Source organism: Pteropus vampyrus, unplaced genomic scaffold, assembly GCF_000151845.1.
Source record: "Pteropus vampyrus isolate Shadow unplaced genomic scaffold, Pvam_2.0 Scaffold46, whole genome shotgun sequence".
NCBI classification, from domain to species: domain Eukaryota; kingdom Metazoa; phylum Chordata; class Mammalia; order Chiroptera; family Pteropodidae; genus Pteropus; species Pteropus vampyrus.
The window spans coordinates 4163701-4191017 of record NW_011888827.1 but is presented as its reverse complement, the minus strand read 5'-3'; the positions used below and the strand labels follow the sequence as shown (position 1 = coordinate 4191017).

The 27317-nt window shown below is 39.2% G+C and overlaps 1 protein-coding gene and 1 non-coding gene across 2 annotated transcripts in view; both read left to right on the top strand.

The window, feature by feature from the left end:
• Positions 1-26915, top strand: part of PNLIPRP3 (pancreatic lipase related protein 3) — a 30987-nt gene extending 4072 nt beyond the window's left edge. The window contains exons 2-12 of the mRNA XM_011359258.1: positions 5304-5458; positions 10097-10216; positions 10886-11017; positions 12441-12549; positions 15455-15574; positions 15659-15781; positions 18957-19075; positions 21526-21658; positions 23853-23964; positions 26406-26573; positions 26852-26915. Of these exons, the coding sequence (XP_011357560.1) occupies positions 5304-5458; positions 10097-10216; positions 10886-11017; positions 12441-12549; positions 15455-15574; positions 15659-15781; positions 18957-19075; positions 21526-21658; positions 23853-23964; positions 26406-26573; positions 26852-26915 (1355 nt within the window). The remainder of the gene's footprint in view (positions 1-5303; positions 5459-10096; positions 10217-10885; positions 11018-12440; positions 12550-15454; positions 15575-15658; positions 15782-18956; positions 19076-21525; positions 21659-23852; positions 23965-26405; positions 26574-26851) is intronic.
• On the top strand, positions 2601-2719 carry LOC111739080. The gene has a single exon (XR_002780102.1). It is a non-coding gene; the product is annotated as a 5S ribosomal RNA (ribosomal RNA).
• Positions 26916-27317: the final 402 nt, after the last annotated feature.

Sequence of the window (27317 nt, the reverse complement as noted above, 5' to 3'; positions counted from 1 at the left end):
AAATGAGACTATATTGCCTTAGGCCAGTTTTTTTCTGACAAACGAGTTCTTGCAAACTAAATTACAAACGAACAACAACAACAACAACAACAACAAAGCAAAAAACCCACTTTTGTTCCCCAGAGATTTTTAGGTTTTGAAATTGCAGAATAAGGTGCTGAGGACGTGTCTTGCCCCCGGTCCCCTCAGCTCTGGTCAGAACAGCCTCCTCGTGACTCCCTAGTCATAGCAGGCACACTCCTGCCTCACAGCCTTGTGCTTTATCTTCCTTCTGCCTGGAATGTTGCTCCCTCTAGAAATCCTCATGGTTTACTTCTCACAGTCCTTCAGGTTGTGATTCAAATGCCACCATTTTTAATGTAGTCTTGCCTGGCCACCCTATTTGACTTGCAAACCCCTCCTCACCTAAACACACATGAGCCTTCACTCTGCCATGTTTTGTGTTTCTCCCAGCACCTACCACTATTAAATATATACCATATGTTATTTGTTCTTATTCATTGTCTGTTCCCTCACCCCTCACTAGACTGTACACTCCATGAAGGTTAGGATGACTTTTTCCACTGTTGAATCCCCAGTTCTGGGAACACTATCTATCTGGCACATAATAGGCACCCAAGTAAATATTTCTTGAATAAATTAAAGAATCTATTTTCCAGCTTTTTTTATGTCATTGGAAAAGACTATCCACAGTAAGATAGAGAAATGACTCATTTGGAAAGTGGAAATTAGGAAAATACAAATTAATATGGCAGTTTGTATGATTTCTTAACCAGTTAAAACTAGCTTTATGTAATGAGCTATATTTCAAATTCTCCTTTAAAGAACTTTAGGTCAAAAAGGAAATAAAACATTTCAATTGCAGAATATGTCAAAATATAATGAGTCGAAAACTGAAGAAACTAGAAAAAGAACAAATAAAGTTGAAGGAAGAATTTAATAAAAATAAAAATAGATGTTAATGCATTAGAAAAATGAGAAAAACAGTATAATTAATAAAGGTATGTAGCGATTGCTTAATAAGACTAAAAAAATAGAAAACAGGGATGATAAATTTAGATAAACAAAGAAAAATAGCCACAGTTTTGGAAGATATTAAAATGATTGTACTTGGTATTAATTCACACTAAGAGAAGTGAAATTCTAGATGAAAATTCTACTCCTTACACCAAAACAAATCTCAGGTAGATGAACATTTAAAAATAAAAGAATGAAACAGTAAAAGTATGAAAAGAAAACAGAGGAAAAATATTAATAATCTTGGAGTAAGAAATGCTTTTGTAAATAAGACGAAACCCCAAAGCTATGAAAGAAAAGATTGTTGAATAAAATGTAAAACTTCTATATGAGAAAACATAAAGTCTATAAAACAAAAATATTAACAGCAAACGAGAATATCTTTTCAAAATATCTGACTGAAGAGGGGCAGATCTCTCTACTATTCAAAGAGGTTTTATAAGTAAATAAGGAAAAAACAAACTTTAGAAAAATGTGTACAGGACAAAAGATCTTATCCACAGAAGATGTAAAAATGGCCAAAAATGCACAAAAAGATATTCAAATATATAGCTAAAGAAATGCAAATTAAAATGACAAAAGGTTTCATTCTGTTGGCACATACAAAAATTTAAATCTTCATACCCTTATGGAGTAGGTTGTACTATTGTTCCCCATGATTTACTCTCTCTCCCTGGGAGAGGATTCTTCAGCCCCACCCTTGGCCACATGACGTGACAGAGAGCAGTGCCAAGGTGAGAGCCTGCTGGATGAGTCTTTGTCTGTGCAGCTGTTACATCCTTTTCCTTTGCCCCGGGACAACATGCCCTGAACAGGGTCTGGTCCATTAGCTTGGATCCTGGAAGGGAAAAGACCGGTAAATCAGAGCCATAGCCAACCTAAAACCATTGCAACCAAAATATAACATTAACGAGAAATAAACTTCAATTTTTGTTAGCCAATGAGAATCAGAAGCTATTTGTCACTACAACATAACCTTGCAAAAGCTAATTAATTACACTTTGCAACAGAGTGACCTGCATTGTTCATTTTTTTCCTACCACTTAATAGCAATGAAATATTGGACAAGGTGATCACTTTTTCTAAGTTTTCATTTCTTCACATATATGACACATAGGGCTCAGTCTGTTTTTGCTATATTAATTATTATTAATAAAACAAACCAGATTAGACATAATTTGGTAAAGATGTACTCTTTTTTTTCCCTTTTGTGACTTTTATTGTAAAGTCACATGATTGACGATTTGAGACATAGATAAGTCTAAAGAAGAAAATTAAAACCATGCCATGTCACCATTGTTTATATTTTGGTGCACTTCCTTTAAATTTTATATTCCCCCTTAAATGAAACTACACGTAGTTCTGTAACCTGCCTTTTCTCACTAATATTATATCATTCTCACTTTCATTACAAGTTTCCTTACAGATTCTCTATAAACCTTTCAAATGGCTGCATACTATCTTTAATTCGATCATTTGAAACCATCTCTTTTTTGGATGTGATTCCATAATGTAGTGGTTAGCACATCTGCTTTACATGCAGAAGGTCCTGGGTTCACGCCCCAGGGGAGCCATGGTCCATGGTCTACAGCTATGCCACCCTGCACAAGCCCGATCCCGTCTGATCTCGGAAGCTAAGCAGGGGCGGACCTGGTTAGTACTTGGATGGGAGACCACCTGGGAAGACCAGGTGCTGTGGGCATAACTAATGATAATAATAATAAAGCAAAATCTAAATGTGAAATCACTGGTCCAGATTAGAGCTGCATATATGTGTGTTTCGAGAGGAAAAAACAGAATGGATTCCAGGCAGGAGATATATTGATGGAGAAGCTGCACCACGCTAGGGATGTATTGAAGGAGGCACATGTTTATGCTCCCAACAAGAGAAAACAAAGGCAACCAGAGAAACCAGGAAGACAAAGATGGCACCAGAAAGCCATGATCCAAATATGGAGCAAACGGAAATGACACTGATGTTGAGCAATTCAGGTATCAGAAAAAAGAATTCATTTGAATATTTTCCTTTGAAGGGAATGGAATCCGAACAATGGAAGTGCAGAGAGGGAAATGTAATTATAGCATGCTAGCTGGCTCTGGAAGGAAAAATATTTATCTAGTCATAATAATTATGTTTATTGATTTTTTGAAGTCAGCCTACAGACAAAACATGGAAGACTTAATTAGGATTATAGAACAAGGTCTGAATGTTATCGATCTTGACAGTAGGAAAGTGGAAGTGCAGCTGGCAGAACTCGGAAGACGAAAGGGAGGAAGAGAAGGAGAGGCAGCAGCCCTGAGAACTTCGCCTTGCAAAGACAGGGAGTCCAGTTATTAGGAATATGAGGCACGGATCAAGAAATGGAATATTACTATTTACGTCTACAGTGGAAGCCAATAAACGAGCTGAAAAGTGTTATTGACTGTATAGGTGGAGTTGAGACAAAGTGGAGAGCAGGACAGGCTGCCTGTTGAGCTGCCGTCCCTCAGCTTCAAGCCTCCCTTGCTTTGCTAGCACTCCACACGGCAAACACGGTTCGACATTTCAGCCACTCCCAGGGAGTCGCTGTCACTAAGGACCCTCGGGGGACACTGAGGCTCCGAGAGGGAAAAGGGAGGTGTTTCTTCTTCTTTGCTCCTGATTCCTGTCTGCGTTTTTTCAGCAAGGGCTTTGCGCTCCAGCACAGTCATTCCAATAGCTGTGATTGTTCTAATACTCCCAGAACCAGACTCATGGTGCCTGCTCAGAGATGCCAGCAATAGGGAGCTCGCACCCTTCCTCGGGCCTGCATCTCAGCTCTGGAGAACCTGCACCCCCTCCCCCAGCAAGCAGCCCTTCCCCCAAGTGTCCACATTGGAATAACTCAACCTCTCCCATTTTTTTCCACCAGCCCTGGAGCTGGTAGCCGCTCCCCACAGTTACTCCCCGGGAGTCCCTTACAGGATCCCCGTCTGTCTTCTGTTCTCCAATACCTGGTTAATTACGATTCATTATATTAAACTCCCACAGGTAAAATAATTGGCGTGGATTCTGTTTCTTGCCCTAATCCTGGCTGATCCAGGGAATAGGTGTGTTAAATCCTCATTTATTACTGCAGCAAGTTGACAGATCATGTGTGATTAAAACTGATAAATTGAAACTTGGTAGCATAAGCACATCATATACAGATATGTAAGTAACCACGAGAAGAACTGTAGACATGTTTAAAGTCGTCACCTCTGGGGAGGAGATTGGGTTTGGGGGTAGGCAGGGGATGTTGCTCATCTGAACAATTTTTTTTTAAATGTACAAACATTTCTTTGATGAAAAAAACCTAATTTTCTATACTTCCTCTTTGCATTTATGTGAAAGGAATGAAAAAAATGCAAAACCTCCTAAAATTTTGGAGTTAAAAGCTGATGGATTTGAGGGTCAAAAGTTTATTTAGTATTTTTTTTTTTTTTTTGGTAAGAGAGAAAAGAAAATCCTCAAATTCAAATCTTCAAATAGCTCTCACCAATATTAACCTAATCATAAAGTGAATAGATTATAATAAATGTAAATAATACTAATTTGAATAAATTATTATAAATTATAATCATAACTGAATAAATTTAACTATCTCGTAAAACAGCATGAAATGAAGTTATTTGTTTTTGAGTATTAAACGAAAATGAAAACAAAAAGTCATAGCAAAAGGATCAGTCAGAGTCAGCGAATGACAGACATGACTGAGACTTAGTTTCCCCAAAGCCTCTCACTTTAGGGATGAGTAAAGTGAGTTCCAGAAAGAAGTAACTTGGTTAAAACTAAATGAAACTTTGCTCTCGTTTACACTCTCAGGAAACGTATATTAGACCCCTACTGTATGCCAGGCATGGCCACAGGCTCTGGGGACAAAGAGGTCCCTTACACCAAGAGCTTTCAGTTTAACAAGAAAAGGCGGAAGGCACAGTCTCCCATTTTATGTCTCAGGCCCATTCACATGTAACAGTTCACTTAGTCTTCCTAACAAGGCTGTAAGGTAAGTGGTGTTATCTCTATTTTGCAGAGGAGGAAATTGAGACTCAAAAAAAGGTAAAATAATTGCCCAGAGCCAGCAATGTCTCATCTGCAGTATTGTGATCTGCATTGCTGTGTTCATAATATTGGAGGTGGGTGGGGGAGGGCACGATTTTTGAAGAGAAGCCCCCTGAGGCAGACTTGTCTAACTGAAAGACTGATTTCGATGAACCTCTGAGTGGGAAACACAGCTTCTCTGTGGACCTGGTTCCTACAGTACTGACACTCTATCTTTTTGTTGCAGGAAAAGAAGTTTGCTATGAAAGGGTGGGGTGCTTTAAAGATGGTTTACCATGGACTGGGACTTTGTCAAGACAGTTGGCGGGTTTACCCTGGTCTCCAGAGGAGATAAACACTCGCTTCCTGCTCTACACGAGACGCAACCCCAAAGCCTATCAGGTAAGCTAGTTTGCTTTCTTCACACGTGAATTATTCTAAAATATAAGCTCTAACTATAGATACAGAAGACATAGATACAGTCATCTATTCTGGCATAAACTATTGATTTCAAGGCAAGTATTTCTTTTTATATTGGTGAGCCAGACTTTTTTTCATATTATTTGTCCTAGTATTTAAATATGAAAGTTGCTCTGAATATGTTGTTTCGCATTTGCTATTTCATTCAGTTAATGTATTAATTGAAAACCTTCCACATGTGAGACTGATCAAGCAACAGTCCCTATTAGGTATTAAATTGAATAAACAAGACAGTGTCTTAACTGTATTATATTAGGGGAAAAAGGGTATGTAAACGAATACCCTTATTGCAACACAAATTACGATCTGTGATGTAAGGTACAGTAAAGGACTCTGGGAACACAGTGAAGAAAGCCTTGCCTTACCCGCGGGGCTGGGGATGATGACCAGGGAAGGCGTTGCGGACGCCATGCATCCGAAGCGTGTTCGCGGTGGGGCAGGGTTTGCGTAAGCAGAGATACAGGAAAATGGCAAAGGAAATGGCAAGGACAAGCATCATATTAGACTGGGGACAGAAGAAGTTTGGAAGTTTTCGAATATAGAATTAGAAAAGTAGTTCAGAGACAAATCGTATAACTCCTTCCTGTGGAGTTTAGATTTTATCCTGGGAGCCTTGAGGCCCATTGAGAGTTTCTAAAGAGGCTTTAGGACATTTTCTCTGGCTGAAGTATATACCTCCTTGACCGGGGCTGGGAGAGCCTGGAGGTGGCTGCCAGACCACTTAGCCCTGTGCCGTTCAACACAGTAGCCACCAGCTACTCGTGGCCATTAAAATAAAATAAAATTTAAAATTCAATTATTTGGCTATACCAACCCCATTTCAAGTGCTCGATAGTCACACATGGCTAGTGGCTACCATGCTGGACGGTGCATCATTACAGGAAGTTCTATTTGACAGCACTGAATAGAACACTTCAGTGCAGTTGATCAGACATGGGGAACGAGGCCGAATCAGAGTCGTCAGTGAGTATGATGATAGAAAATTGACATGAAGAACATCACAATGTATCCTGAGATTTCACACGTGAATGCTTAGAAGACTAATGATCCTCTTGTCAGAAAAATTGGAGGTGAAAGAGAATGAGTTAAATTTTGGACGGGGGAGGTTAGGGAAGGCTTTTGGAGATTTTAGTCTTATAGCTTAGGGAACAGTCCAGAGCTGGAGAAAGGGATTCAAAAGTCTTTTACCCAGAGGTGAAAGTTGAAACCCAAAGAATGCATGCAGTTTCACGGGTGCAGAAAAAAACGTGACACTAGACCCCGTGGACCATCTGTATTTAGGGAGCACTCCCCACTGTAAGATCATTTCCAGTCTTTACCTGAGTCTGCAACCTTGAGGCTCGCTTTCCATGGGACCCATCACACACAGGGCAGGTTTCACCAGCCAAGACAGACTTCTGCTGTGTCTTCACACCATACAAACATAATCTGTAGCTGTCTACTTATTAGACACACACAGAGTGTTATACTTCATGATTATATACACACAGCTCTTGACTGAAATATGCCATCTGCTCTGCAGATGACAACTCTATCTAGGACAAAGAAGAAAAGTCCTTATTATGGGTATAAAGAAACTTATAAAGAAAGCATTGTCAAAAGTTTTGTTTTTATAACTATCAAGAAGCAAAGAGTAGAATATTACTCAGCTTTTAAAAGAAATGAAATTCTTATAGATGCTACAACATGGATGAACCTTGCAACGTCTTGTTAAATAAGCCAGACACAAAAGGACAAATATTATATGATTCCAGTTAAATGAGGTACCTAGAATATTTAATTCATAGAGACAGGAATAGTAATTACTAGGGGCTGAGCAGGAGAGAATGTTGGGGAGTTTCTGTTTATTAGGGACAGAATTTTGGTTTGGGATGATGAAAAAGTTCTGGAGATGATGGTGGTGATGGTCACCCAATAGTGTGACTGACAGTGCCACTGAACTGTACACTTAAAAATGGTTAAAACGGTAACTTTTATGTTATGTATATTTTACCACAATTTGTAAAATGTAGAGACTCTATGTTGAATACAAATGTTTGGGGCACCTCTGTTGATTTAGGAGTTCTAGGGATGTGTGTCCATTCAGGACTAACTGTAGCTCCTGGCCATGACCCTCAGTCCTCCTGGGGCTCATCGATCCTTCATCCTTCTGCACAGTGGCCATGCAGTTGAGCCTTGCAGAGCACAGGCACCAAAACGGGAGATGATGAGGACTAGTCTTCAGGCAAGACTTGGCCCTAAAGGCGATGAAGAGAACATCAGAAACCAAGTACTTTCCTAGTACTGGGACCATAAAAACAATGTTCTTCACATTTTCCCCACTCCCTTCTGTTTTGGAAAGAAGCTTGTGTGACAAACTAGATTTGTACCTGGATTTTGCAATGGGTAGAAGCCTGAGGGTTTGCTCTTAAAGTGTTTTTTAGCAACAGCTAGGATATAGGATGAGTCAAGGTGCTATGCTTAAAAAAAAAAAGAAAAAAAAGGATCGTCCCAGGCTTAACCCATATGCTGTACTGTATAAATTTGACTGGCTTTGTTTATGAGAAAACAGAGATAAACTACGCAAAGGTTGAACTTGCTCTTGTCCCAGAGGGAGAAATTGTTAAGAGGAAGGATGACGCAATGAACTCGGTCTCCTGAGGGTCATAGGCCTTCACAGCTACCTTTCTGCAGGAATGAAACAACTCACTTCCCCACAAAACCATGACACTTTAACCTAGAGTGGCTCAGGCCACGCTAGGGGTGATGCAAACTTCGTATAATTAAGGTAGTTTCTGTGCCTGCAGCCGTTGTCAAGGCTGGGACATACCTCACTGGTGACTATTTTTGACTTACTGGAAATGAGATCACTTGTTAAGTAGTCAGCAGTTGTGGAATGGGTTGATCTCATACCAGTTAGGTTCCATGACTCCTCAAAGATAAGTCATTAAGATAAAAGGCCCCAGCACCCAGCTAAACACTGACGTTTTAACTCATCCTTTCTCTGGATAAGCTCTTCTGTTCTGACACCCTTTTTCGTTTCTCTCCTTGGGGCACCAGAATTCGAGCTGCCTTCTTTTAATTTTATGATGTTGTTTGGCATTTCTCATTTTCTAAGTTAGTATGCCATTTGACAGGGGTGTGCCAGATAAATAAATGCAGGGTGAATCAAAAGCTTTTTCTACCTTTTCTACCTTATTTAATTTGCCAGTGGCTTTTGTGACAATGGAGAATGCTAGAACCCCACAATACTTGTCTGATTGCCACTTTAAGACTTGCTCAAGGTCCCACTTCTTCATACTGTTGTATAAACAGGAAAATAGAAGATGTTTGGGGGTCTCCAGCTGCAGTTGAAATGAGCATCTTTTAGGTGCATGGATGGACAAACGTTTTTGCACGTGGATTCCATTGCTTAGCAGAGAAGTGCTTCTGAGAAAGCACAGATACAATTGGTTTTATTGCCTTATTGGTTAAATTTGCCTTAGCAAATTTCACATGTGGCCTGAGCCCTGTCAGTAGAGAGCACTATGATCAGATCAAAGCACCGTCAGTTGAGAGCCCAGTGGTTAAGCACAAGGCTTCAGAGAAAGACGATGTGAGTTCGAACTCTGTTAAGGACTCATTAGCTACAGTGCTTTTGGACAAGTGTCTCTCATTGCGCCCTTTCCTAATTTGTAAAATTGGTACCTACCTCACTGTGTTGTGAGGGTTAAATGTTCTAACTACTCTGTAAAGTAGAACAATTCCTGACACACACGCAGATGTGTTAGCCATACTATAACTGCCATGTAAACCAGCTTATTATTCTCATAATCATTTGCTTACAGCCTTGGAAATACTTTAACCAGCCAGCAAGTTGTCTGAATAATTGCTTATCGCCGTTAAGCACAGGCAGCTCATAATAGGCAATTTGTTTGAATTTCATAAGTATCTAAATGTGTTGTTTTCCAGTTACAGGATTTACTATTGTCGAACTTGCTATTTGCTTATTATTCATTTTTTCTCAATAGAATTGCTTATACTTGTGCCCATTAATTTTTCTCTTAATAAAAAATTACTTAATTTGACTTTGCTTATAAAAACAACCCAACAAAATATAAGTAATACAAAAGAATACTAAACATAATCACATATTTTCATGTGGTGAGAGTCTAACCTCTAGTCCTCACTCATAAAGTGGGGTGGCCAGTCTGTTGTGGCACCCTTGTAGCACATTTCTAAGTCTCGAATAAGATAAATCTCATGAATTACTCTGACAACTGAGAAATGCTATACAAAAGTAAGGCTTACTGAAATTCTGACTGTAACTGACCCAACACTGTCTTACAAACATTGCCTTAAAACCATTTTTATTTCCTTCCTCACGATTAAATTTGCGTATTGCAATTTGTAATGCATTAATAATTTCTTGCTACTTTTGCAATGTGGAACAGTCACTATTTCTTTGGTTAACATGTATTAAAGAAGGCTGTTAAAAATTAAATTTTGTGGAAGACTTTTGAGCAGATTTTGAATAATTCTACTAGATGTTAAATGATTTTGCATTATTATTTTACCTGAATCTCTTTTCCCTTGAAACAGGAGATCAGTGCAGTTAATCACCTAACTATCCAAGCCTCATACTTTGGAACAGACAAGGTGACCCGTATTAACATACCTGGATGGAATTCAGATGGAAAATGGCAGCAAGACATATGCAATGTATGGTGTGAATAAACTCTTCTTTACACTAGTGTGAAAGCTTTGTGTCTCACGTGAACATGCTTTGCATGGTATCGATCCACATTTACAGAAATCCTCCGTTCAGTCCTTCACATTGTCCATGTTCCAAGGCCTGAAGTGAATTACCCATTTCCCATTTATTTTCATCTATTATGATTTGCATAGATTATAATGAGAGCATATTTTTAAAATCACTCTTTAGTAAATTCTCACCTTCCACAAAAATTGAATAGTGTGATCAATTTCTTGTTTAATTTAAGGGTAAAAAATTACTAAATTCACTCTAAGAACTTAATTTTCCTCTCTTATACTCAATATTGATAGACTTCTAACAGAGCACACAATTAATTATTTATAAGGCCTTGTAGCGTGGTGGAATCAGGCTGTCTGAATTCATATCGTGGTTCTACTTACTAACTCTGTGATAATGGACAAGTTAATTAACCTACCTGTGCCTCATATAAGTTTCCTTATCTGTCAATGAGGATTAAATAAGTTAATATGTGTAAAAGGGTTAGGACAGGGCCTAGCACATAGTAGGTTCTCAATACCTGCTAGTGTGATTTCTTATTATGGAATCAATTTATCGGGCACTTAGGTTTCCTTAACTCTTATTTATTTAATCATTTCACTAAATATTTGTACCAGGTGTTGCTAAAAGTGGAAGATGTGAACTGCATTAATTTAAACTGGATTAACGGTTCTCTGGAATACATCCACGCCGTGAACAATCTCCGTGTTGCTGGTGCTGAGGTGGCTTATTTTATTGACGTTCTCATGGTAAGGAGAGTTCCTTTTTAAATTACATTTAATTGGTTATTCATCATAACACCAATAATTTGGGGCCATTTTGTGTTATTTTTATTAGCTTGCACAAGTACCGAACATGCGAAATAATAAGCAATCGTGTATAGTGGCCAGAAAAGGGAAGTTATTTCTTGAGAAGTGCCTGTGATTATACAAAGTGCCACTTGGTGGCAATGTCCCTTCACAGGCTCCTCACCAAGTGCTTTCCCTTGACCTTTCCCCCACCAAGGTCACTACCTTGGTTAGCATATAGAACCATCTCTGTTAGTTTTTATCACATTGTAAACCTATCCTTAATAATTATTTACTTTCCATCTTATAAATGCTGTTTGTTAGAATGTGAAATGCATTTTCTAACAGAAATTGGGTTCCATGGTAGTGAATTAGTTAGGTCTATAGGCCAGTCCAGGTGCCGCTCTTTAATCTACACATTTTATTTATAAGAGATATACCCGGAGGCATTCATAGATCTTCAAATGCTCTGCCATTACCGAAAGCAACTCCCCACCACAAAATGCAGTGAAGTAAAATTTAAAGATTTATGACCCTTTCTGATTCTTCAAGAGAATTCACTCATTCATTCAACAAATATTTTACTCCGCACTTGCTGAGAGCCAGGCACTGTTCTAGACACTGAAGGTACGTGGTGAGCGAGACAGTGTGCCTGATCTGATGAAGTGTAGGGACAGTGTGTGAAGAAATCCAAGGCAGTGGGACAGAGAGTGACAGGATTGGCAGCTATTAGACGGGCGGCTGAGCACAGTTATGAAACAGCCTGGAGAAGAACCACAGAGCCCGTTCGTTACTCGGCTCCGCCCCCACACTTCTCTATCTGCTCTTCCCACTCTGTCAGAGGAGCCTGGAGGGCAAGGAGACGCATAGAGTGGGTCTTCGTGCACAGAGAATGAAATCCAATCGGATCGTCTCCTCTTCAGAAGGAAACCAGTCCTACGCTTTTGTGAATTTCTTCGTTGAACCTGGGGCCTTAGCTGTGGGCTCTTCTAGATCCCATGTCTTCTCAGACATTTGCTTGAGTTGCCCATGCTGGGGATGTGCCAGAAGGGTTGGGCCTCTGGAAAGATGGGCATGGGCTGGAAGCCACAGACATCGTCATCCCTGGGCTGTTCTTCTGTCCCAGAGACCATGAGGCCCTGACTGCCGGCAGAGGGGCTCTGACAAAAGGAATTCCTCCAGGCCCGCCTGACGCTCTCGCCTGCAGCCAGATGAGGATATCGGTAGAGGTGGAGGTCGCTTTGTCACTTTATCGGCCCCCATCCTGTATGGGAAAGGGAGAAACGTGGCAGCTCCTTTTTTATATTAAGCATAGTTAAGTCATTCTACCTGCTCTTTTAAAAATATTTGTTCTGTTTTCCTTTTTTAAAAAAATCCCGTCCAGAAAAAATTTGGATATCCCCCTTCGAAAGTGCACTTGATTGGCCACAGCTTGGGAGCGCATCTGGCTGGGGAAGCTGGGTCAAGAACACCAGGCCTTGGAAGAATAACTGGTAAGCCTGCCCTAGAATTATTTGTTCATATACTTGTTTACACGTGAAATCAAGTTTCTGAACAGCAAATGAAGTATCAGAAGCGAATGTAAAATACAAGGAAATGTGACTCATCTAAACTATAACTAAAACAAGTGCTTTCAAAGTACTCGTACAGATCCAAGTTCAAGGGTATTCACTACAGCACTATCTGTGGCGGCAAACTAATGGAGACTGTATGATCGGCCACCAGTAGGGGGCGGCTGAGTGCATTATGACCATATCCCCTGCTTTGCAATTCCATACTCACTAATACAAAGAACAAGTTAGAGCCCCACCCATGGTCCTGAAAGGATGTCCGTGACACATCTGGGTCACAGCTCACCCAGTACATGCTGGCAATATGGAACTGGTTTGTTTAAAGCCTGTGCCCGTGCCATTCCAGTTGCTAAAATTTTTAATATTATCCTGGATATACTGTTAAGTCTAAAACTAAGTTGCAGAGTAAAATATATACAATGAATTAGGCTTTGAGGGTGATAAATAGTCATATCCCTTCCCTGCACTCTGACTTCCAAACTAATAGAATCAGATAGATGGAGATCAAAATATCAGCTCCATTATCCACAAGCTGGGTGGGCCTCCCCCTCCTCCTCATCTCCCATGGACAGTCAATCAACAAGTCCCACGTCTCCTTCATCTGCTTCAGGCCCTGGCCACTGTCCTAGGCTCTCTCCATCCTTTGCCTGGATCTTGGCCGTCTGTGGCTGGTACCCTAGCCCAGTCTTCCACAAGACCTACCAGTGACATCATCTTTCTTAACACAGACCGGGTCATTCTGGTGCTTGAAACTTTCCACTGTCTACAGCTTCTCGGCCTGTCATATAAACATTTCACATTTCATCATGTTTTTTTTTTTCATATTTCTGTGTCTTTCCACGTGCTCCTGTCTCGCCCTAGCATACTCTTACCCTTCAAGATTCATATTAAATGTGTCTTCCTGGGGCAGAGTTAATTCTCTGTATGCTTTTAAATATGACTCTACTATATTTGAAAATAAAAAAATTGTACCACATGGTCTTATAATTTTCATGTGCCCGTTATTTTTAATAGACTCTGAACTATTTAGAAAGCCTCCCTTATCCCACCCCTACTCCAGGCCTGGCAAGTAGGAGGTGCACATTTTCTGTTTATTAAAACAATAAACTGCAGTTCTGTGTATACATACACATACACACACACACACACACACACACACACACACACACACACACATATATATGCTTTAAATTAAATTTTCATTTTACAATATTTTTTTCTAAAAATAGTTAAGAATTCCAAATTGGGTTTAATGTGTCTTGCCTCTGCAATCTCTTAATATAACAGGCTTTCCTGCTAAAATTTTTTCTTTTTCCCAGCACTCTGATCCCAATTCCAACCCCAGCCCATCACTATCATTCTTATTTAAGATAATAAAATTGTACTTTTATTCTGAAGTCATTGGGTGGCAGAAATCCACCCCCTTTCAGTTTTCCAGTTCTGGGGAAAGAAAAACATACAGCTTGTGAAGATGAACTTTCATGGGGCCTACACAGCCTGTGGGGCATTTAAGCCATAATTTAAAGGGAAGAACATTGCCATACATGTATTAAAGATTCACACCAGGTTACAATAAATTCGTCAAGATATGTTTTTCCTAATTCTTATTTCAAAAATCAGATACTGTATAACTCCAATTTTTTCTGCCAAGTGAATTATCCTGTTGAGTAAATAGAAAACAATAAATTTTTAAAGGCTCTCTGAATGTCCAAAGAATTTATGTAATTTATATAACATAATGCAATTTATATTCCTTCTAAGTGGTGAGTTTTTGAAAAATCATGTTCCGTGAGTAACAAAAGAACTGAAACTTCAAGAAATATTTTAACTTTATAATAAAACTAGTTTAAAACAAAATTAATATGATAGATATTAAGACATGCATAAGTTCCTGTGTCCACAGTAATTATTTATTAATGGGCAGGGAGTTATCATAAATGACTGTAGCATGGGGGTTATTCAGCCAGTTCTAGGATTTTTTTTTTAATCTGTAGACAGCCTCAGTGTTTTCCCTAATTGAGAAGAGATTACTCCCTCTATGCTGACACACACAGGCACCCAAATCCATACACACTAATGAACTCAGATCTCAAATGGTTAAGCTCTAGCTTCTGGCACATAGTGCTTCAAAAATAATTGCTGAATGTGGAAGTGAGTGGCTATATGAATGGTCGTGACCTTTTAGAGACCTCTAGATATCTTACTTTTATTTTGCTAGACATTTGAACAGAAACGATGGGCTGAGAGTCTGGACTCCTGGGCTCTTAGTCCATTTGCCTCTAACATATGGTGATCTTGTCAAGTCATTTCACTTCGCTGGGTGTCAGGCTTTTCATTTGTAAAATAATGAAGTGGAACTAAGTGAGCTTTAGCTGAGGACTAAGATTCTGTCATTTTAACTGTGTCACTTTGTAGATTCATCTTTACATACTGAAAAGCTCTTTCCTTTTATTATTATTATTATTTTTTGCTTGCACATGCTGCTTTCAAGATCATCTCAATCGATAACCTTAATTGTTTATATGCTATTCCATATATAGACCCTCGAATAGCCACTTTAATTTTTCTGACTTTGTTAGCTGTTTTGGTGTTGTCCAGACACAGCCTTGCTTGTGTGTAGGAATCCAATATTATACAGACCTGCATTTATATACTCAGTTTATGTATTCGTACTTTGTGCTAAGTGGTGTTTGACATGTATAAATCATATAGTTAATAGAAAAGAATACCTTGCCTTCACCATCTCTCCTCCAGAAAATAACAACACCGTCAACACACTCTTAAGTAAAACAGGGCTTGGTTTAATAGGCATCACGCTCTTCCCTAGGGTTGGACCCAGCTGGGCCCTACTTCCACAACACCCCACACGAAGTCAGGCTGGACCCCTCAGATGCCAACTTTGTCGACGTTATTCATACGAATGCACTTCGCTTCTTCTTTGAGTTCGGTAAGTTTTTAACACACACAGAAGCTACACTGAAGCGAAGAGGAGAATTTTTAGAGGCGATCATCCTGCTTTTATCTATTTCAGGTGCCGGAACTATTAACGCTTGCGGTCACCTTGACTTTTACCCAAATGGAGGGAAACACATGCCAGGATGTAAAGACTTAATTACACCTCTATTTAAATTTGATTTCAACGCTTACAAGGAAGGTAAATACTTTCTAAAATATGAAGGCCGCTGTTACACATCCACCCAGCTCTCTCCTTGGGCAGGATTCACATTCTTTTGTATATCATATAGTAAATACTATAAAATAATATAAAACTATATTTTAGCCCAAAACACTGTTGCACGTATGAAGCTCCCATCGGTTGTGAGATCTGTGAGGCCAGGTTCATATCTTAGTTATCTTTGTATCCTCAGTGCCTAACAGAGTGTCTGGCATATTGTCGTTATTCAATATAAACGAGAAGGATGGGTTCTTTTATTCAACAAATATGTATCGAGTGCTTACTAGGTACTAGACATTCTAAGAATAGCAAATATGGGAATGAATACAAAAGACAAAAATCTCTTTCTGATGAAGCTAATATTCTAATATGCTAGAAAAACAATAATAGAGTAAGTGCTAAGGAGACAAAATTAAGCATGGGATGGGAATAAGATGGGTCGATGACGGTAGGGGTGAGGTGGGGAAAGGAATTTTTTGAGAGAGTGGCCAAGGAGTTCCTATTGAAAGGATTACCTAAAGAGTTAGCCATGTGGATACCTGGAGGAAAAGCATTCCAGGCTGAGGGGTGGGGGTAGCAAGTGCAAAGGACCTGGGGCAGGAGCTTGCCTGGGAGGCTCATGGCAATGAGAAGCCTATTGTGGCTGGAGGGAAGGGAAAGAGAGGAGAGTAGTAAGGCCTGAGGTTAGAGAAGGGCCAGGGTCAGGGCCAGAGGGAGGTAATCCAGGGCCTGTGGATGGTAGGAAAGACTTCAGCTTTCACTCAAGTGAGATGGGAGTTGTGGGAGGATTTGATTTACTTTATAATAATCACCCTGGATCACAAATTAAGTTAATCACAAATTAAACGAATAGTATTTAACCTTTTATAGTCGTTTCCAATAATAATAATATCTACAGAGCACTTAGCTATCAGGCACCAGAACGGTTATTATTTGGGAATCCCATTCCTCCCTATCTCTATATATCATCATCATGGAAATAATGAAATATATCATACATGAGATATAATCATACATAGTAATATAATCATACATAATAGTATGATGATATGATAAATATATGGATGATTCTAAATATCTCACTACCTCATCCCCTGTGGTCAGAATATGTAGATGATATAACTATTTGATCTTCTGTTTGGCTGATATAGAGGAAAAATACACAGACCATGACATTGAGAGGAGCTAGAATTTCTTTTTCATCACTAGAGATAAATTATAAAGTTTTAATATCTGTTCTGAAAGTGTAAATGTGACTAAAAGTATCTATTTGCAATGACTACTTAAAAAACACTGGTGAATTTGTAGATACTCAAAATGAGAATTAAAATCAATCCCACCTAGTATAGATAAGCAACATTCACTTTTAAAAGGCCAATATAAAACTAATTTTTCTTATTATTTTCCATATTACGATTTAAAATCCTTCCTATTAGGATAAAATATAGATTATAAGACTCCTTTACATAACTATATTTAGTGTTATACACAGAGCATTCGAAATTCTGTAGAGAATTAATTCAAGTAAAACATGCATTTGTCATAAGCATTTTGAGACATAAGATTTTCTACAACTTTATTGGATTAAAAGCACGTTTATCAATCATGTTAAGTCTTTAGATGAGTTTTAAGTCTTCAAGATTTTCTATCTTACATTATATTTATTACTAAGAAACCATTACTTTCAAAGTTCATTGTTCCCTATATTCTAATGAACCGTCTTGTCTAAATCAAAATTAATTGTGAACAGAAATCTGTATATAAAAAGACCTGATGTAAGCAAAGTCCTCATTTCAAAAAAGGACGATGCTAATTATTGATCTCTGCTGACTGTGTTGCATTTGTGAAATTATGCTGTCTCAATTATTTATTGCATAACAAACCATAGTGCTTAAAAGAACAATGGTTTTATGCCCAAGGTTCTGAGACTCGAGATTCAGGCAGAGTTCTGCTGAGACTCTAGAGCTTTGCGTCGTGTCTGCTGAGGGATCTCCTGCAATCGCATCTGGCCAGCGGCCGGGCTGGGCCGAGCTGAGCAGGAGGCCTTCTTCATCTGGGGTCTTGTTACCTGTCACCCTCTTTAAGCGATCTGTGATCCTTCAAGGCGTCTCTCCACAGCCAGTTAACCTGGATTCCTTAACATGGAGGCTGGGTTCCAAGGGAGCAAGTGTGGACACAGGAAAGTCTCTTAAGAGACCTTCTGACGCTTTCACGGTGTCAGTTCCTTCACATTCTGTTGGTCAGAGCAAGTTACAAGACTAGCCTGTAACCCAGGAAGGGGAAAACAATAGGCTTCATCTCTAGAAGGGAGGAATGAATGGTAACATGATATTGCAAAAGGGTGAGGACCTAGAAAGGAGTGACTCATTGGAGGCCACTGTCAGAGAGTGGTGATTTACCACATATACTGAAACCAAAATCTAGTTTCTCAAAGATCAACCAAGCTGTGTAGGTCCTGGGAATGATAGTCTGTGCCATACAGTAAACATGTTGTTATGTAAGGTTAAGAGAGCACAAATGACTACGATGCTGTGATAACTTCAGAATGCACGAATGTGTTTTGATCTATCATATATTATTGCAATAATCCTAAATAGTGATGTCAATAATGTAATGCCTGACAATGACAGAACGAATTTGTCTTTAGCATTCTTTCTGACACCTCCCACTTGCCACACCTTGAAACTCAGCTGAAGGTGTGCAGTGGTTGACGCTGTTGGCTGTTTTGTGATTGAGTAAAAGGGAGTTCGGTCCTTGCTGCAGAAATGGAGAGACAGAGAATTAATCGGTCTAAGGTGGAGATGCTGCATGCACAGGGATGCTTAAAGCTCTAAGTGCTTATGTCAGAGATCTGGGAAGCTTGCGGGATATTAATGTCAGAGCACAGGATCATCTACGTTTGTGTTTGTTTATTTATCCTGCTTGAATGTCCCTTTAGATTCACACAAAGAATTCTTTGATACAAAGAAAATGTTATGTAATATTGATAAATATTGTGCAATATCCAAGCCTATACACAAGGTATAACCGTTTAGACCCAAGTCAAGATACTGTCATTTGAAGTTATTTTTTTCTAAAAAAAAAAATGGTTCATACTCTCTGTTATTAGTTAAGCAGTTCATTGCTATGAGTTAACTGAAAATTCTTTTCACAGAAGTGTCTTCCTTCTTTGACTGCAACCATGCCCGGAGTCATCGCTTTTATATGGAAAGCATTCTCAATCCTGATGCATTTATTGCTTATCCTTGTAGATCCTATGAATCTTTTAAAGCAGTAAGTAAAGCATTTTGCAGTGAAATTTAATTAGCGAGTCATTTTTTGAAGCATGATCAGCCAACTAAAAATTAGGACTTTGTGTTTGTGGTTAAAAAAAATTATTGTATCTGCCATTTTAGGAGATAGTAGATTCTTTCTGTGTCGAGTACCGAACAGTAGCTGGGGTTGCTGAAGGGCTTAAATAACTAAACAAAGCATTTGTATTCTGGTTGTTTCAGCTCTTTTGAAGATTATATCCAGTTTTGTTTTTTCGGCCATTTGTTATGCAGTAATTAGATGCTATTGTGTAACAGGAATAAGTCCAGGGCAAAAATTTTTTCTGTATATATTATATATTTTAAATGGCATCTTCAAAGATGCCCCAAGAAAGCTGAACCAATCGATAACTACAACCAAACATGTTGCTATTCACTTGGAACATTAAAATTATTTTATTAAAATTTAATTATTCATACAGAGCAGAACTAAAGCATGGACAGCTCACAGGAGTTCCATACAGATCAATACGTGACAAAATACCAAATCTGATTTTACTCGAGTAATAAAGCACACAGTGCCAGATCTGAGCTAAACATATTTTTCATCTGGTTATCACTATGAAAAGGGGAAAGAAAATCTATTTTGTAGTGGGAAGTGGAAAGATTTTCCCTCTTGTGTTTAGAGACCACTGTTTTATCAGGGTAGAAAAACATCACAGGGGTTCCAGCTGAAGTTTATTGTAAGCAATAGCGCTTGGTGACTAAGTGCAGTGTTGGGACAGGAATGAACATTTCCCTCCCGTTGCAGAGCACGGTGAGCGGATGCCCTCAGGCTGTCCTCGCCGTTTCCGGAGCCAGTTTTCTTATTCACGATGGATGTGCCCTGAGAACTTCCGTTCTCAGAAAGTTTGACAGACAAACACTGGCATTTCCCTCTATAGCCTCCTGCTCTTCCACCTCTGGCTTCCACGAGCCCAGATGCTGCCCTACGTGGCAAAAGGGTCCTGGAGCTGACCAAACAGGTGGAGGCAGACCCTCGGAGTCATGCTGTAGTCAGAGATAACGGGATTCAATCTGCCCGGTTGGAGAATCTTAGACTCCTGTGCCACACGGATGCAAGTTATGGGTACAAGACTAGAGAACCTGGAGTCAATCTTCTTGACATGTTTTATTGTACTTTTACCCAAATTGTCACAAAAATAAAACGACGTGATATAATATAATGTAACGTAACATAACGTAACGTAATGTAGAATTAAAAAAATAAGGAGAGGTTTTAGCATCCAAGCTGCCTGGGCACATTCTTGTTCCGTCGCTCACCCAAAGTGCTGCATTGGACAAATTGTTTCACTTCTCTGCACTTGAGTTTCCACCGCTGTAAAATAGGGTTAATTGAGTTAAATCACATAAAGTGCTTAGAACGATGCCTGTCACGTGGTAAGCACTCAGTAAATATGAGCTGTTATTATTTTCCTTCATTAAAAATGGAGTTTTAAGTAGGGGTGTTTTCCTATAGTCCTAGTCCAAATGTCCATGTTTTATAAATCTAAAAGTTCAAACACTACTACCCAGATTTTTTAAAAAGTTAACATCTTGTTAGTTTTGCTTTAGATTTTAAAACATACAGATAAATTTGAAGAATTGAGGTAACTTGTATGCCCTCACTGCCTACCCTAAGTCAGAATTTGAAGTGAAACATATATATCAAATAAATGACATCATACTGTACATATCCTTCTGGATTTGCTTTTCTCATTAAATTTTATAAATTTGAAATCTACATTGATTACATAGGTCTATGTATTTATTTCGTAGGAATCAGCCACAGTTTATTTATTCATTCCTCCACTAATGTGCCTTTTGGCTATTTCCATTTTTTGTTATTGGAAGTAATTCGGCAATAAACACCTCTGCACGTGTCCTTATGAACTTGGGTGGAAATTTCTTTAGGGCATATAACAGAGGTGAAATTGTCACAGCGTTCGTGCATTTCCGGGGGTTGCCAAATGACTCTCTGCAATGTCTGTCAGTTTATGTCATCAGAAGCAAATGTGAATCCCCCACTCCAGTCTTCACCAGTACCTGGGGTTGCCAATCGTTTTAATTTTTCAAATCTGCTGAAATTCCATGTTGTTTTAATTGGCACATCTCTGACAACTAGTAAGAGTAAGCATCTTTTTACATTGTTATTGACTATTCGAGCGTCTTCTTCTGTGCATTGTCTATTCAGATCATTTACCTGTTTTACTGACAGGCCATCCTACTTTTTTCTCCTCCGTTGTTTCTGTCTTATTTTGTTTTGTTTTTGCAAACGGGCAGCGTGCCCTGTCAGGCAACTTAGTCATTTTTAAATGCATACGCTTTGTTTAAATTTCAAAGATTTATTATAGTTGAATAATATAGCATAAGTTTATCGAAGGGCAACATTTCTGATTACGTTTCTGATTGCCTCATATTTTCTGTCACCAGGGAGATTGCTTCCATTGCCCTGAAGAAGGTTGCCCAACGATGGGTCATTTTGCTGATAGATTTCACCTCAAAAATAGGAAGCCTAATAGAGCATATTATTTTTTAAACACCGGGGCTCTTTCTCCTTTTGCTCGTAAGTATTATAGCTAAGTTTTATTGTCGTGCTTTAAGGTACTCATTTTTTTTTTAATTCAACAGTTTTTACTGAGGGTCTACTAAATAAGTGGGCTTTGGGCCAGACTTTGAGGATGCAGTGAAGGAAAAGATGGTGAGTTTAGGCTAATGGGGAAGACAGCAAAAAATAAATAAATAAAGTTATCGGTTTCAAGAAATCTTGTGTTAGGAGACAGAGGAGGAACTTCCATGACCAGGTCGGGGAGCGTTCTGAGGGACCGTGATTTCTACACCGACTCCTGAAAGATGGGTCAACAGGAGAAGGAAATGGGAGTATGGGAGGCAGAAGGAACCGCCTGGAGGTAAGAAAGAGCCATGACTGAAAGGAGAGCCGGGATGATAGGGACCAGGAGGAGAGTAATATGACATGAGGCCTGAGAGAGGTACGTTGGGTCAAATATGAAATTGTGCACTATGGGGGGAGTCTGGGCTTTGCCTTTGGGCTCATGGAAAGCCACGGAAGAATATTAAGATTATCAGATTGTTTTATTTTAGAGCAATCACTCTAGTTGCTGCATGGATGGAGGCAGAGTAACCTGTTAGAACAGGTGTTGCCTCACACTATGTGAGGTAGTGAATGTGTTATCGTACTTTATTGTGCTCATCATTTTGTAATATATGTACGTCAGATTATCACATTATACACTTGAAATTGACACACCGTTATATATAAATTCAGTCTCAATAAAGCTGGGAGGGAAAAATACAACAGTTATTGCAAAATCCAGGCATAAGGGTAGAGAGAAGTGGAGAGAATAAGAGGTTAGGAGGTGGCAGCAAAAAGGAACTTGGTGAATGGATTTGAGGGACACGGGAAGTAGAAGTCAAGGATGATTCTGGCTGGGTGGATTCTGTGCCGTTTGCTGAGCGTGGTAACAGGAAGAGAGGCTGGTTTGGAGTAAGCTGATGGGCTCAGTTTCAAACATGTCAGGTTTGGGATGCCTTTTGGACTTGCCCACTCGGCAAGTAGAGATATGGGTGTCAGCCTCTGGCGATAGCTGTGGTCCACAGATAGAGATTTGAGAGTCACCTGTGTTTAGACAGTCCTCAGAGCTGCGAAAGTCAATGATGTAATTACCCAAGAAAACTGTGTCAAGTTGAGAAAAAAAAAAAAGAGCAAAGCAAGAGGCCCCTGCCAGGAAGACTGAGGAATGGGCAGAGAGGGAGAAGGGTAATCGGTGTTAAAAGAGCCAAGAAAAGAAAGAGGGTGAGGAAGGGAAGATGCATTCACTGCATCAAACATACTAAAAGGAGAGGAGACAAGAGCTCATGGGACGAAGCACCCATTATCATCAGTGCCCTTAGGGAGACTGGTGTCGGTGGAGAAGTGACCGTGGGGGCATTACTGCAGTGGAACGGGCTGAAGGGGCCAAGAGTATTCTTCGGCAATGATTAACCCATTGAATATTCTTTCTGGTAGGTTTTATCCCTTTCAGATACTTTTCAAACAACTTTATGAAGAATTGCATTTTTTTTCAACATGTTATTAAGCATGCAACAATTTCAGAATTCAGAATGAAAACTCTGTTTAGCTCTACATTTTTTTAAAGTTACACTTGACCATTTACAAGGGAATTATCTTTTTGGGGGGTTGTGCAGGACTAGAGATCCCCAGCACATGCTCCTGCAGGAAAGGAAGCAGCAGTTCACTCCGCCTATAAGGTCATTATAAAAGCACAGACCTTCCTGCCCAGTAGGTTTTCAAGATCTTTTCCGGATTAGTTGTCCAACTATGGCAAATAAAAAGCTGGCTACAGAAAGTAACACATACCACAGAACACAAGGACAATGGACAGAAGAAGACACACAACTTCCATTTTAAAGAGTCGTAAGAGTGCCTGGAAAATTGGAGAATTTTCTTTTAAAAACATCATTACACTATTTACTTGCGGAAAATCAAAATGTGAATGTTTATATGTATTTTCAAATGTAGTTTTTCACCGAATTCACTCGAGCTAGCTCAAGTACTTTTTTATGAACACAACAGCCTTGTTATACTTTAACCCTGAAAGTTGCATTCACGTTAAAGAGCCCAGGCTCTCTTGCTTTTCACATATTTTTAACTCTTTATTTTCGCGCGCGCTCTCTCTCTCTCTCTCTCTCTCTCTCTCTCTCTCTCTCTCTCTCTCTCTCTGTTTTTACCCTGTTTCAAGGTTGGAGGCACAAACTGTCTGTCAAGCTTGCTGGAAACAACGCCACTCAAGGGAGCCTGTTTCTCCGTGTAGGTGGAACGGCCGGAAGGACAGGGGAGCTGGAGATGGCCAGGTAGGCGAGGACAAGGGACCTGCAGGTAACGCAGTGCTGGGCGCTCGGTCAGACTGGCTCAGGGAGCTGCTCCGTCTTTCCTTTTCCTGTCGTATTTGACTTTTGTTTTTACTTCATGTTTTCCAGATATAAAATAGAAATCATGATATAGATTTTCTCCACAGTTCAAGCTACAAACAGAAAATGTTAGGTAATGATAACTTGAAAAGACAGATCTAGATAATATAGCAAGAGGAAAAAAGTTAATGGAAGAGGAAACCAGATATGTAGTTATCTGGCTATCCAGTCCATTTAATATTATACAAATTTGGGCATATATTTTTATGTGTATAGATTTCAAATTACTTATGAAATAAGACATTTATATCAATTGCCAGATTTCTAGTAAGCTACCTAACTCAGTGGTACTCGCGGACAGGGGACACGTGTTGGAACAGTCAAAGGCAGAAATGATTCATTGGAGACATTCGCTGCATATTTGTGGCTATGGTCACCTTTTATCTTGTTTTCCTTGATCTTTTCTTTGATCAGCCTTAGCACTTTTATATTACATATTTCACTTTCATTGTTTAGTTCTGTAGTTCATTTTAGAATTAACATTATATGCACTAATTAGATATTACTCTTTTGCAAACTAATGGATGGATTAAATGCTTCTCCTCTGTGGTTTTCATCATCTTCGAATATTAGGCAGAGGCATGAAAAGCAGAGATTTCGTGGTTATTTTATCAGTTGGAATATTCATCAGATTAATCACTCTGCCTTGCTTTGGTGCAACTGCTTATAAATCTGGGTTCAGTGAGCAAACGTCTGAATCCTAGTTAAGGCGCAGGCCCCAGCTCACCTTTCTAGCTGTGTCTCCCACCAGATGGCTTCGTTCATCTTCGGCTCAGCCAGGTCATTCTGATGGCACCACCCAGACTGGAATAGATCCCACCCTTTCCTTCCTTCCTGTCTTCACCTAGGCCATTCCTTGTTCCAAATACCCTTCCTTGTCTTCGCGTATCTCATTTCCACCTGCTCTTCATATCTCTCAAAGCCCTTCAACACAGTCATGTGCCTGTGGCTCTGAGGCCCACAGACACTGCCCAAGGCTGTGCAGTTTGTACCTGAGCAAAAGCACCTGGCCTGGGGCAGGTGGGGATGAATATACAGTTTCTGTCCTTCTTAAGGCCTGTGAGAATGTTTTGACATTTCTGTACTGCTAATGTCTAAAGAAGCTGTGAGTAATGTTATATAGTTATATATATATATAACTATATATATATACATACATATGTATATGTACATATTATATATTTATATAGTTATATAGTTATAGTTAGCTACCTAACTCAGCTTTATATAGTTATAAAGTTATATAGTTATACAGTTAACCAATCCTCTTTTAACAATAATTAAGCATTTCAGGTTCACAGTAGATGTCTCATCTGAACATGAAGTCAGCTAAATGAATTTGTATGCTAGCCTAGTCCTAGTCTTCAGTCAAGCTGTAAGAGTCTGCCTTCATGTAGATTATATAATAGCTGTTTGAGCTTCTAATGACCCCGTCGTGGAGGGCTGCACTGCTGTGCACCGAGAGAAGGCAGTTCAGGAAGCAGCAGGGAGATTACCCCTAAGAACGTGGAAGAAAAGTTGTCTTCTGATAATTAAATCAATTAATTCTACATGTAATGGAATAAGATAGGATCGAGGAATAGCAATATTCATTCATTCATTCAACCAACATTCAAATGCCTACTGTGTACCAGGAGTTGTTCTAACGGCTGGGGATACAGACATGGGTCCTACTCTCAGAGAACTTATCTTCCAGTTAGTGGAGACAATAAATTAACAAAAGAATAAGGAAAGAGCAGGAATAAGGAAATCTCATCTGGTCCAATTTTGGCTTGGATAAAATATATTTTATGCCTCAAGATAATCCATTTCTCTCTGCTCTCTTGCTTTGCTCACCAAAACATCTTTTTATACAGATGAAAAAGGTACCGGGGGAAGACTAGGAGAGCATTCTGGTTAATAAAAAGGAAGCATTTCTTCATTGTAAACTAATAAACAAGCTTCTAGTTTATAAATCAGTTTTGGATGAATTGGTCCATCACTAACAATTTGATCATTTCCCAGTGTCTGTAAAATCTGGTGTCTGACACTACAAAGCCAAGACCAGAATCTTTCATGATAGAGAACTCATCAAGATAATGCCTCTCTTGGCATCCCCTAAAAATCAACTGGTCAGGCTTCCCATTTACGTCACCCTTCTCTCAAGCTTCAGAACCACGCTATTCTGAGATGCTGACCAATAGGAATAGAAAGAATAAATCTCCTTACAAGCAAATGCCAGCACATACAACTTTCTCCTCCATGGTACACGCACAGATGTTGTCTTTCGCTTTGGCAATGAGAATACCCAGTACAGATTACGAGTCTCGTTTTTCTGTTTACAGTGGAACATTGAAGCCAGGCATGACTTATACAAGATTAATTGATGCAGACGTTAATGTTGGAAATATAACAAGTATTGAGTTCATTTGGAAGAAGCACTCGTTTGGACATTCTTGGAATAAGTTGGGAGCAGAAATGGTGATAGATGTATCTGGAAAATATGGATATGAGTAAGTATTACTTTTTCCTTTGCATTTTCATAGTTTGAATTTTATAAATGGTATTTAAAACCCACGTATAATTTAAAATTTGCAACTAGTATAAAAATTTGTACATCTTAAAATTGTGCAATTGAAGAAAAGGAATATTATTTAAAAAATCAATACTGTCTTTGCAAAAGTGTTTACAAAATAATAATTGCTCATTCAATTAAAAGATCTACCTATGTCTTTTCTCTCCCTGGAATCATATTAATATCCTTTTTCCCTCCCCTCTTTCAATTTTTCAGATCTATCTTCTGTAGCCAGGACATTACAGAGCCTAATATTGCCCAGATCCTGAAACCATGCTGATCCCAGACACAGTCTTGACGGATTTTTTTTTTTTTTTTAATGGAAGCAATGAAAAAAAAAAAAAAAAAACAACAAATCTCCTGGTTGGTAATCAGACCAGACTTCACTTTTGTAAATATGATAGAAAAGTACAGTTGCTTTTTCCTATGTAGAATGTCTTTCTCATTGATAAACTTTTATATGTGCCTTAAAAATAACCTGACTCCTAGGACAGAGTGTGGTGCTAGAATCTGGGAATCGGTGACAGAACAGGGCTGCGCCGGAACCTCCCTGAGTGAGACGAGGCGATGCAGGCAGACGGCGGGGCAAACGCACTGGGCGAAAGCGAGACTCTGGCTGAGTGAGGTTATGTTTTGAGTATTTCCAGGTAGAATAATCATTGTTCTAAAATGATTTGAAGAA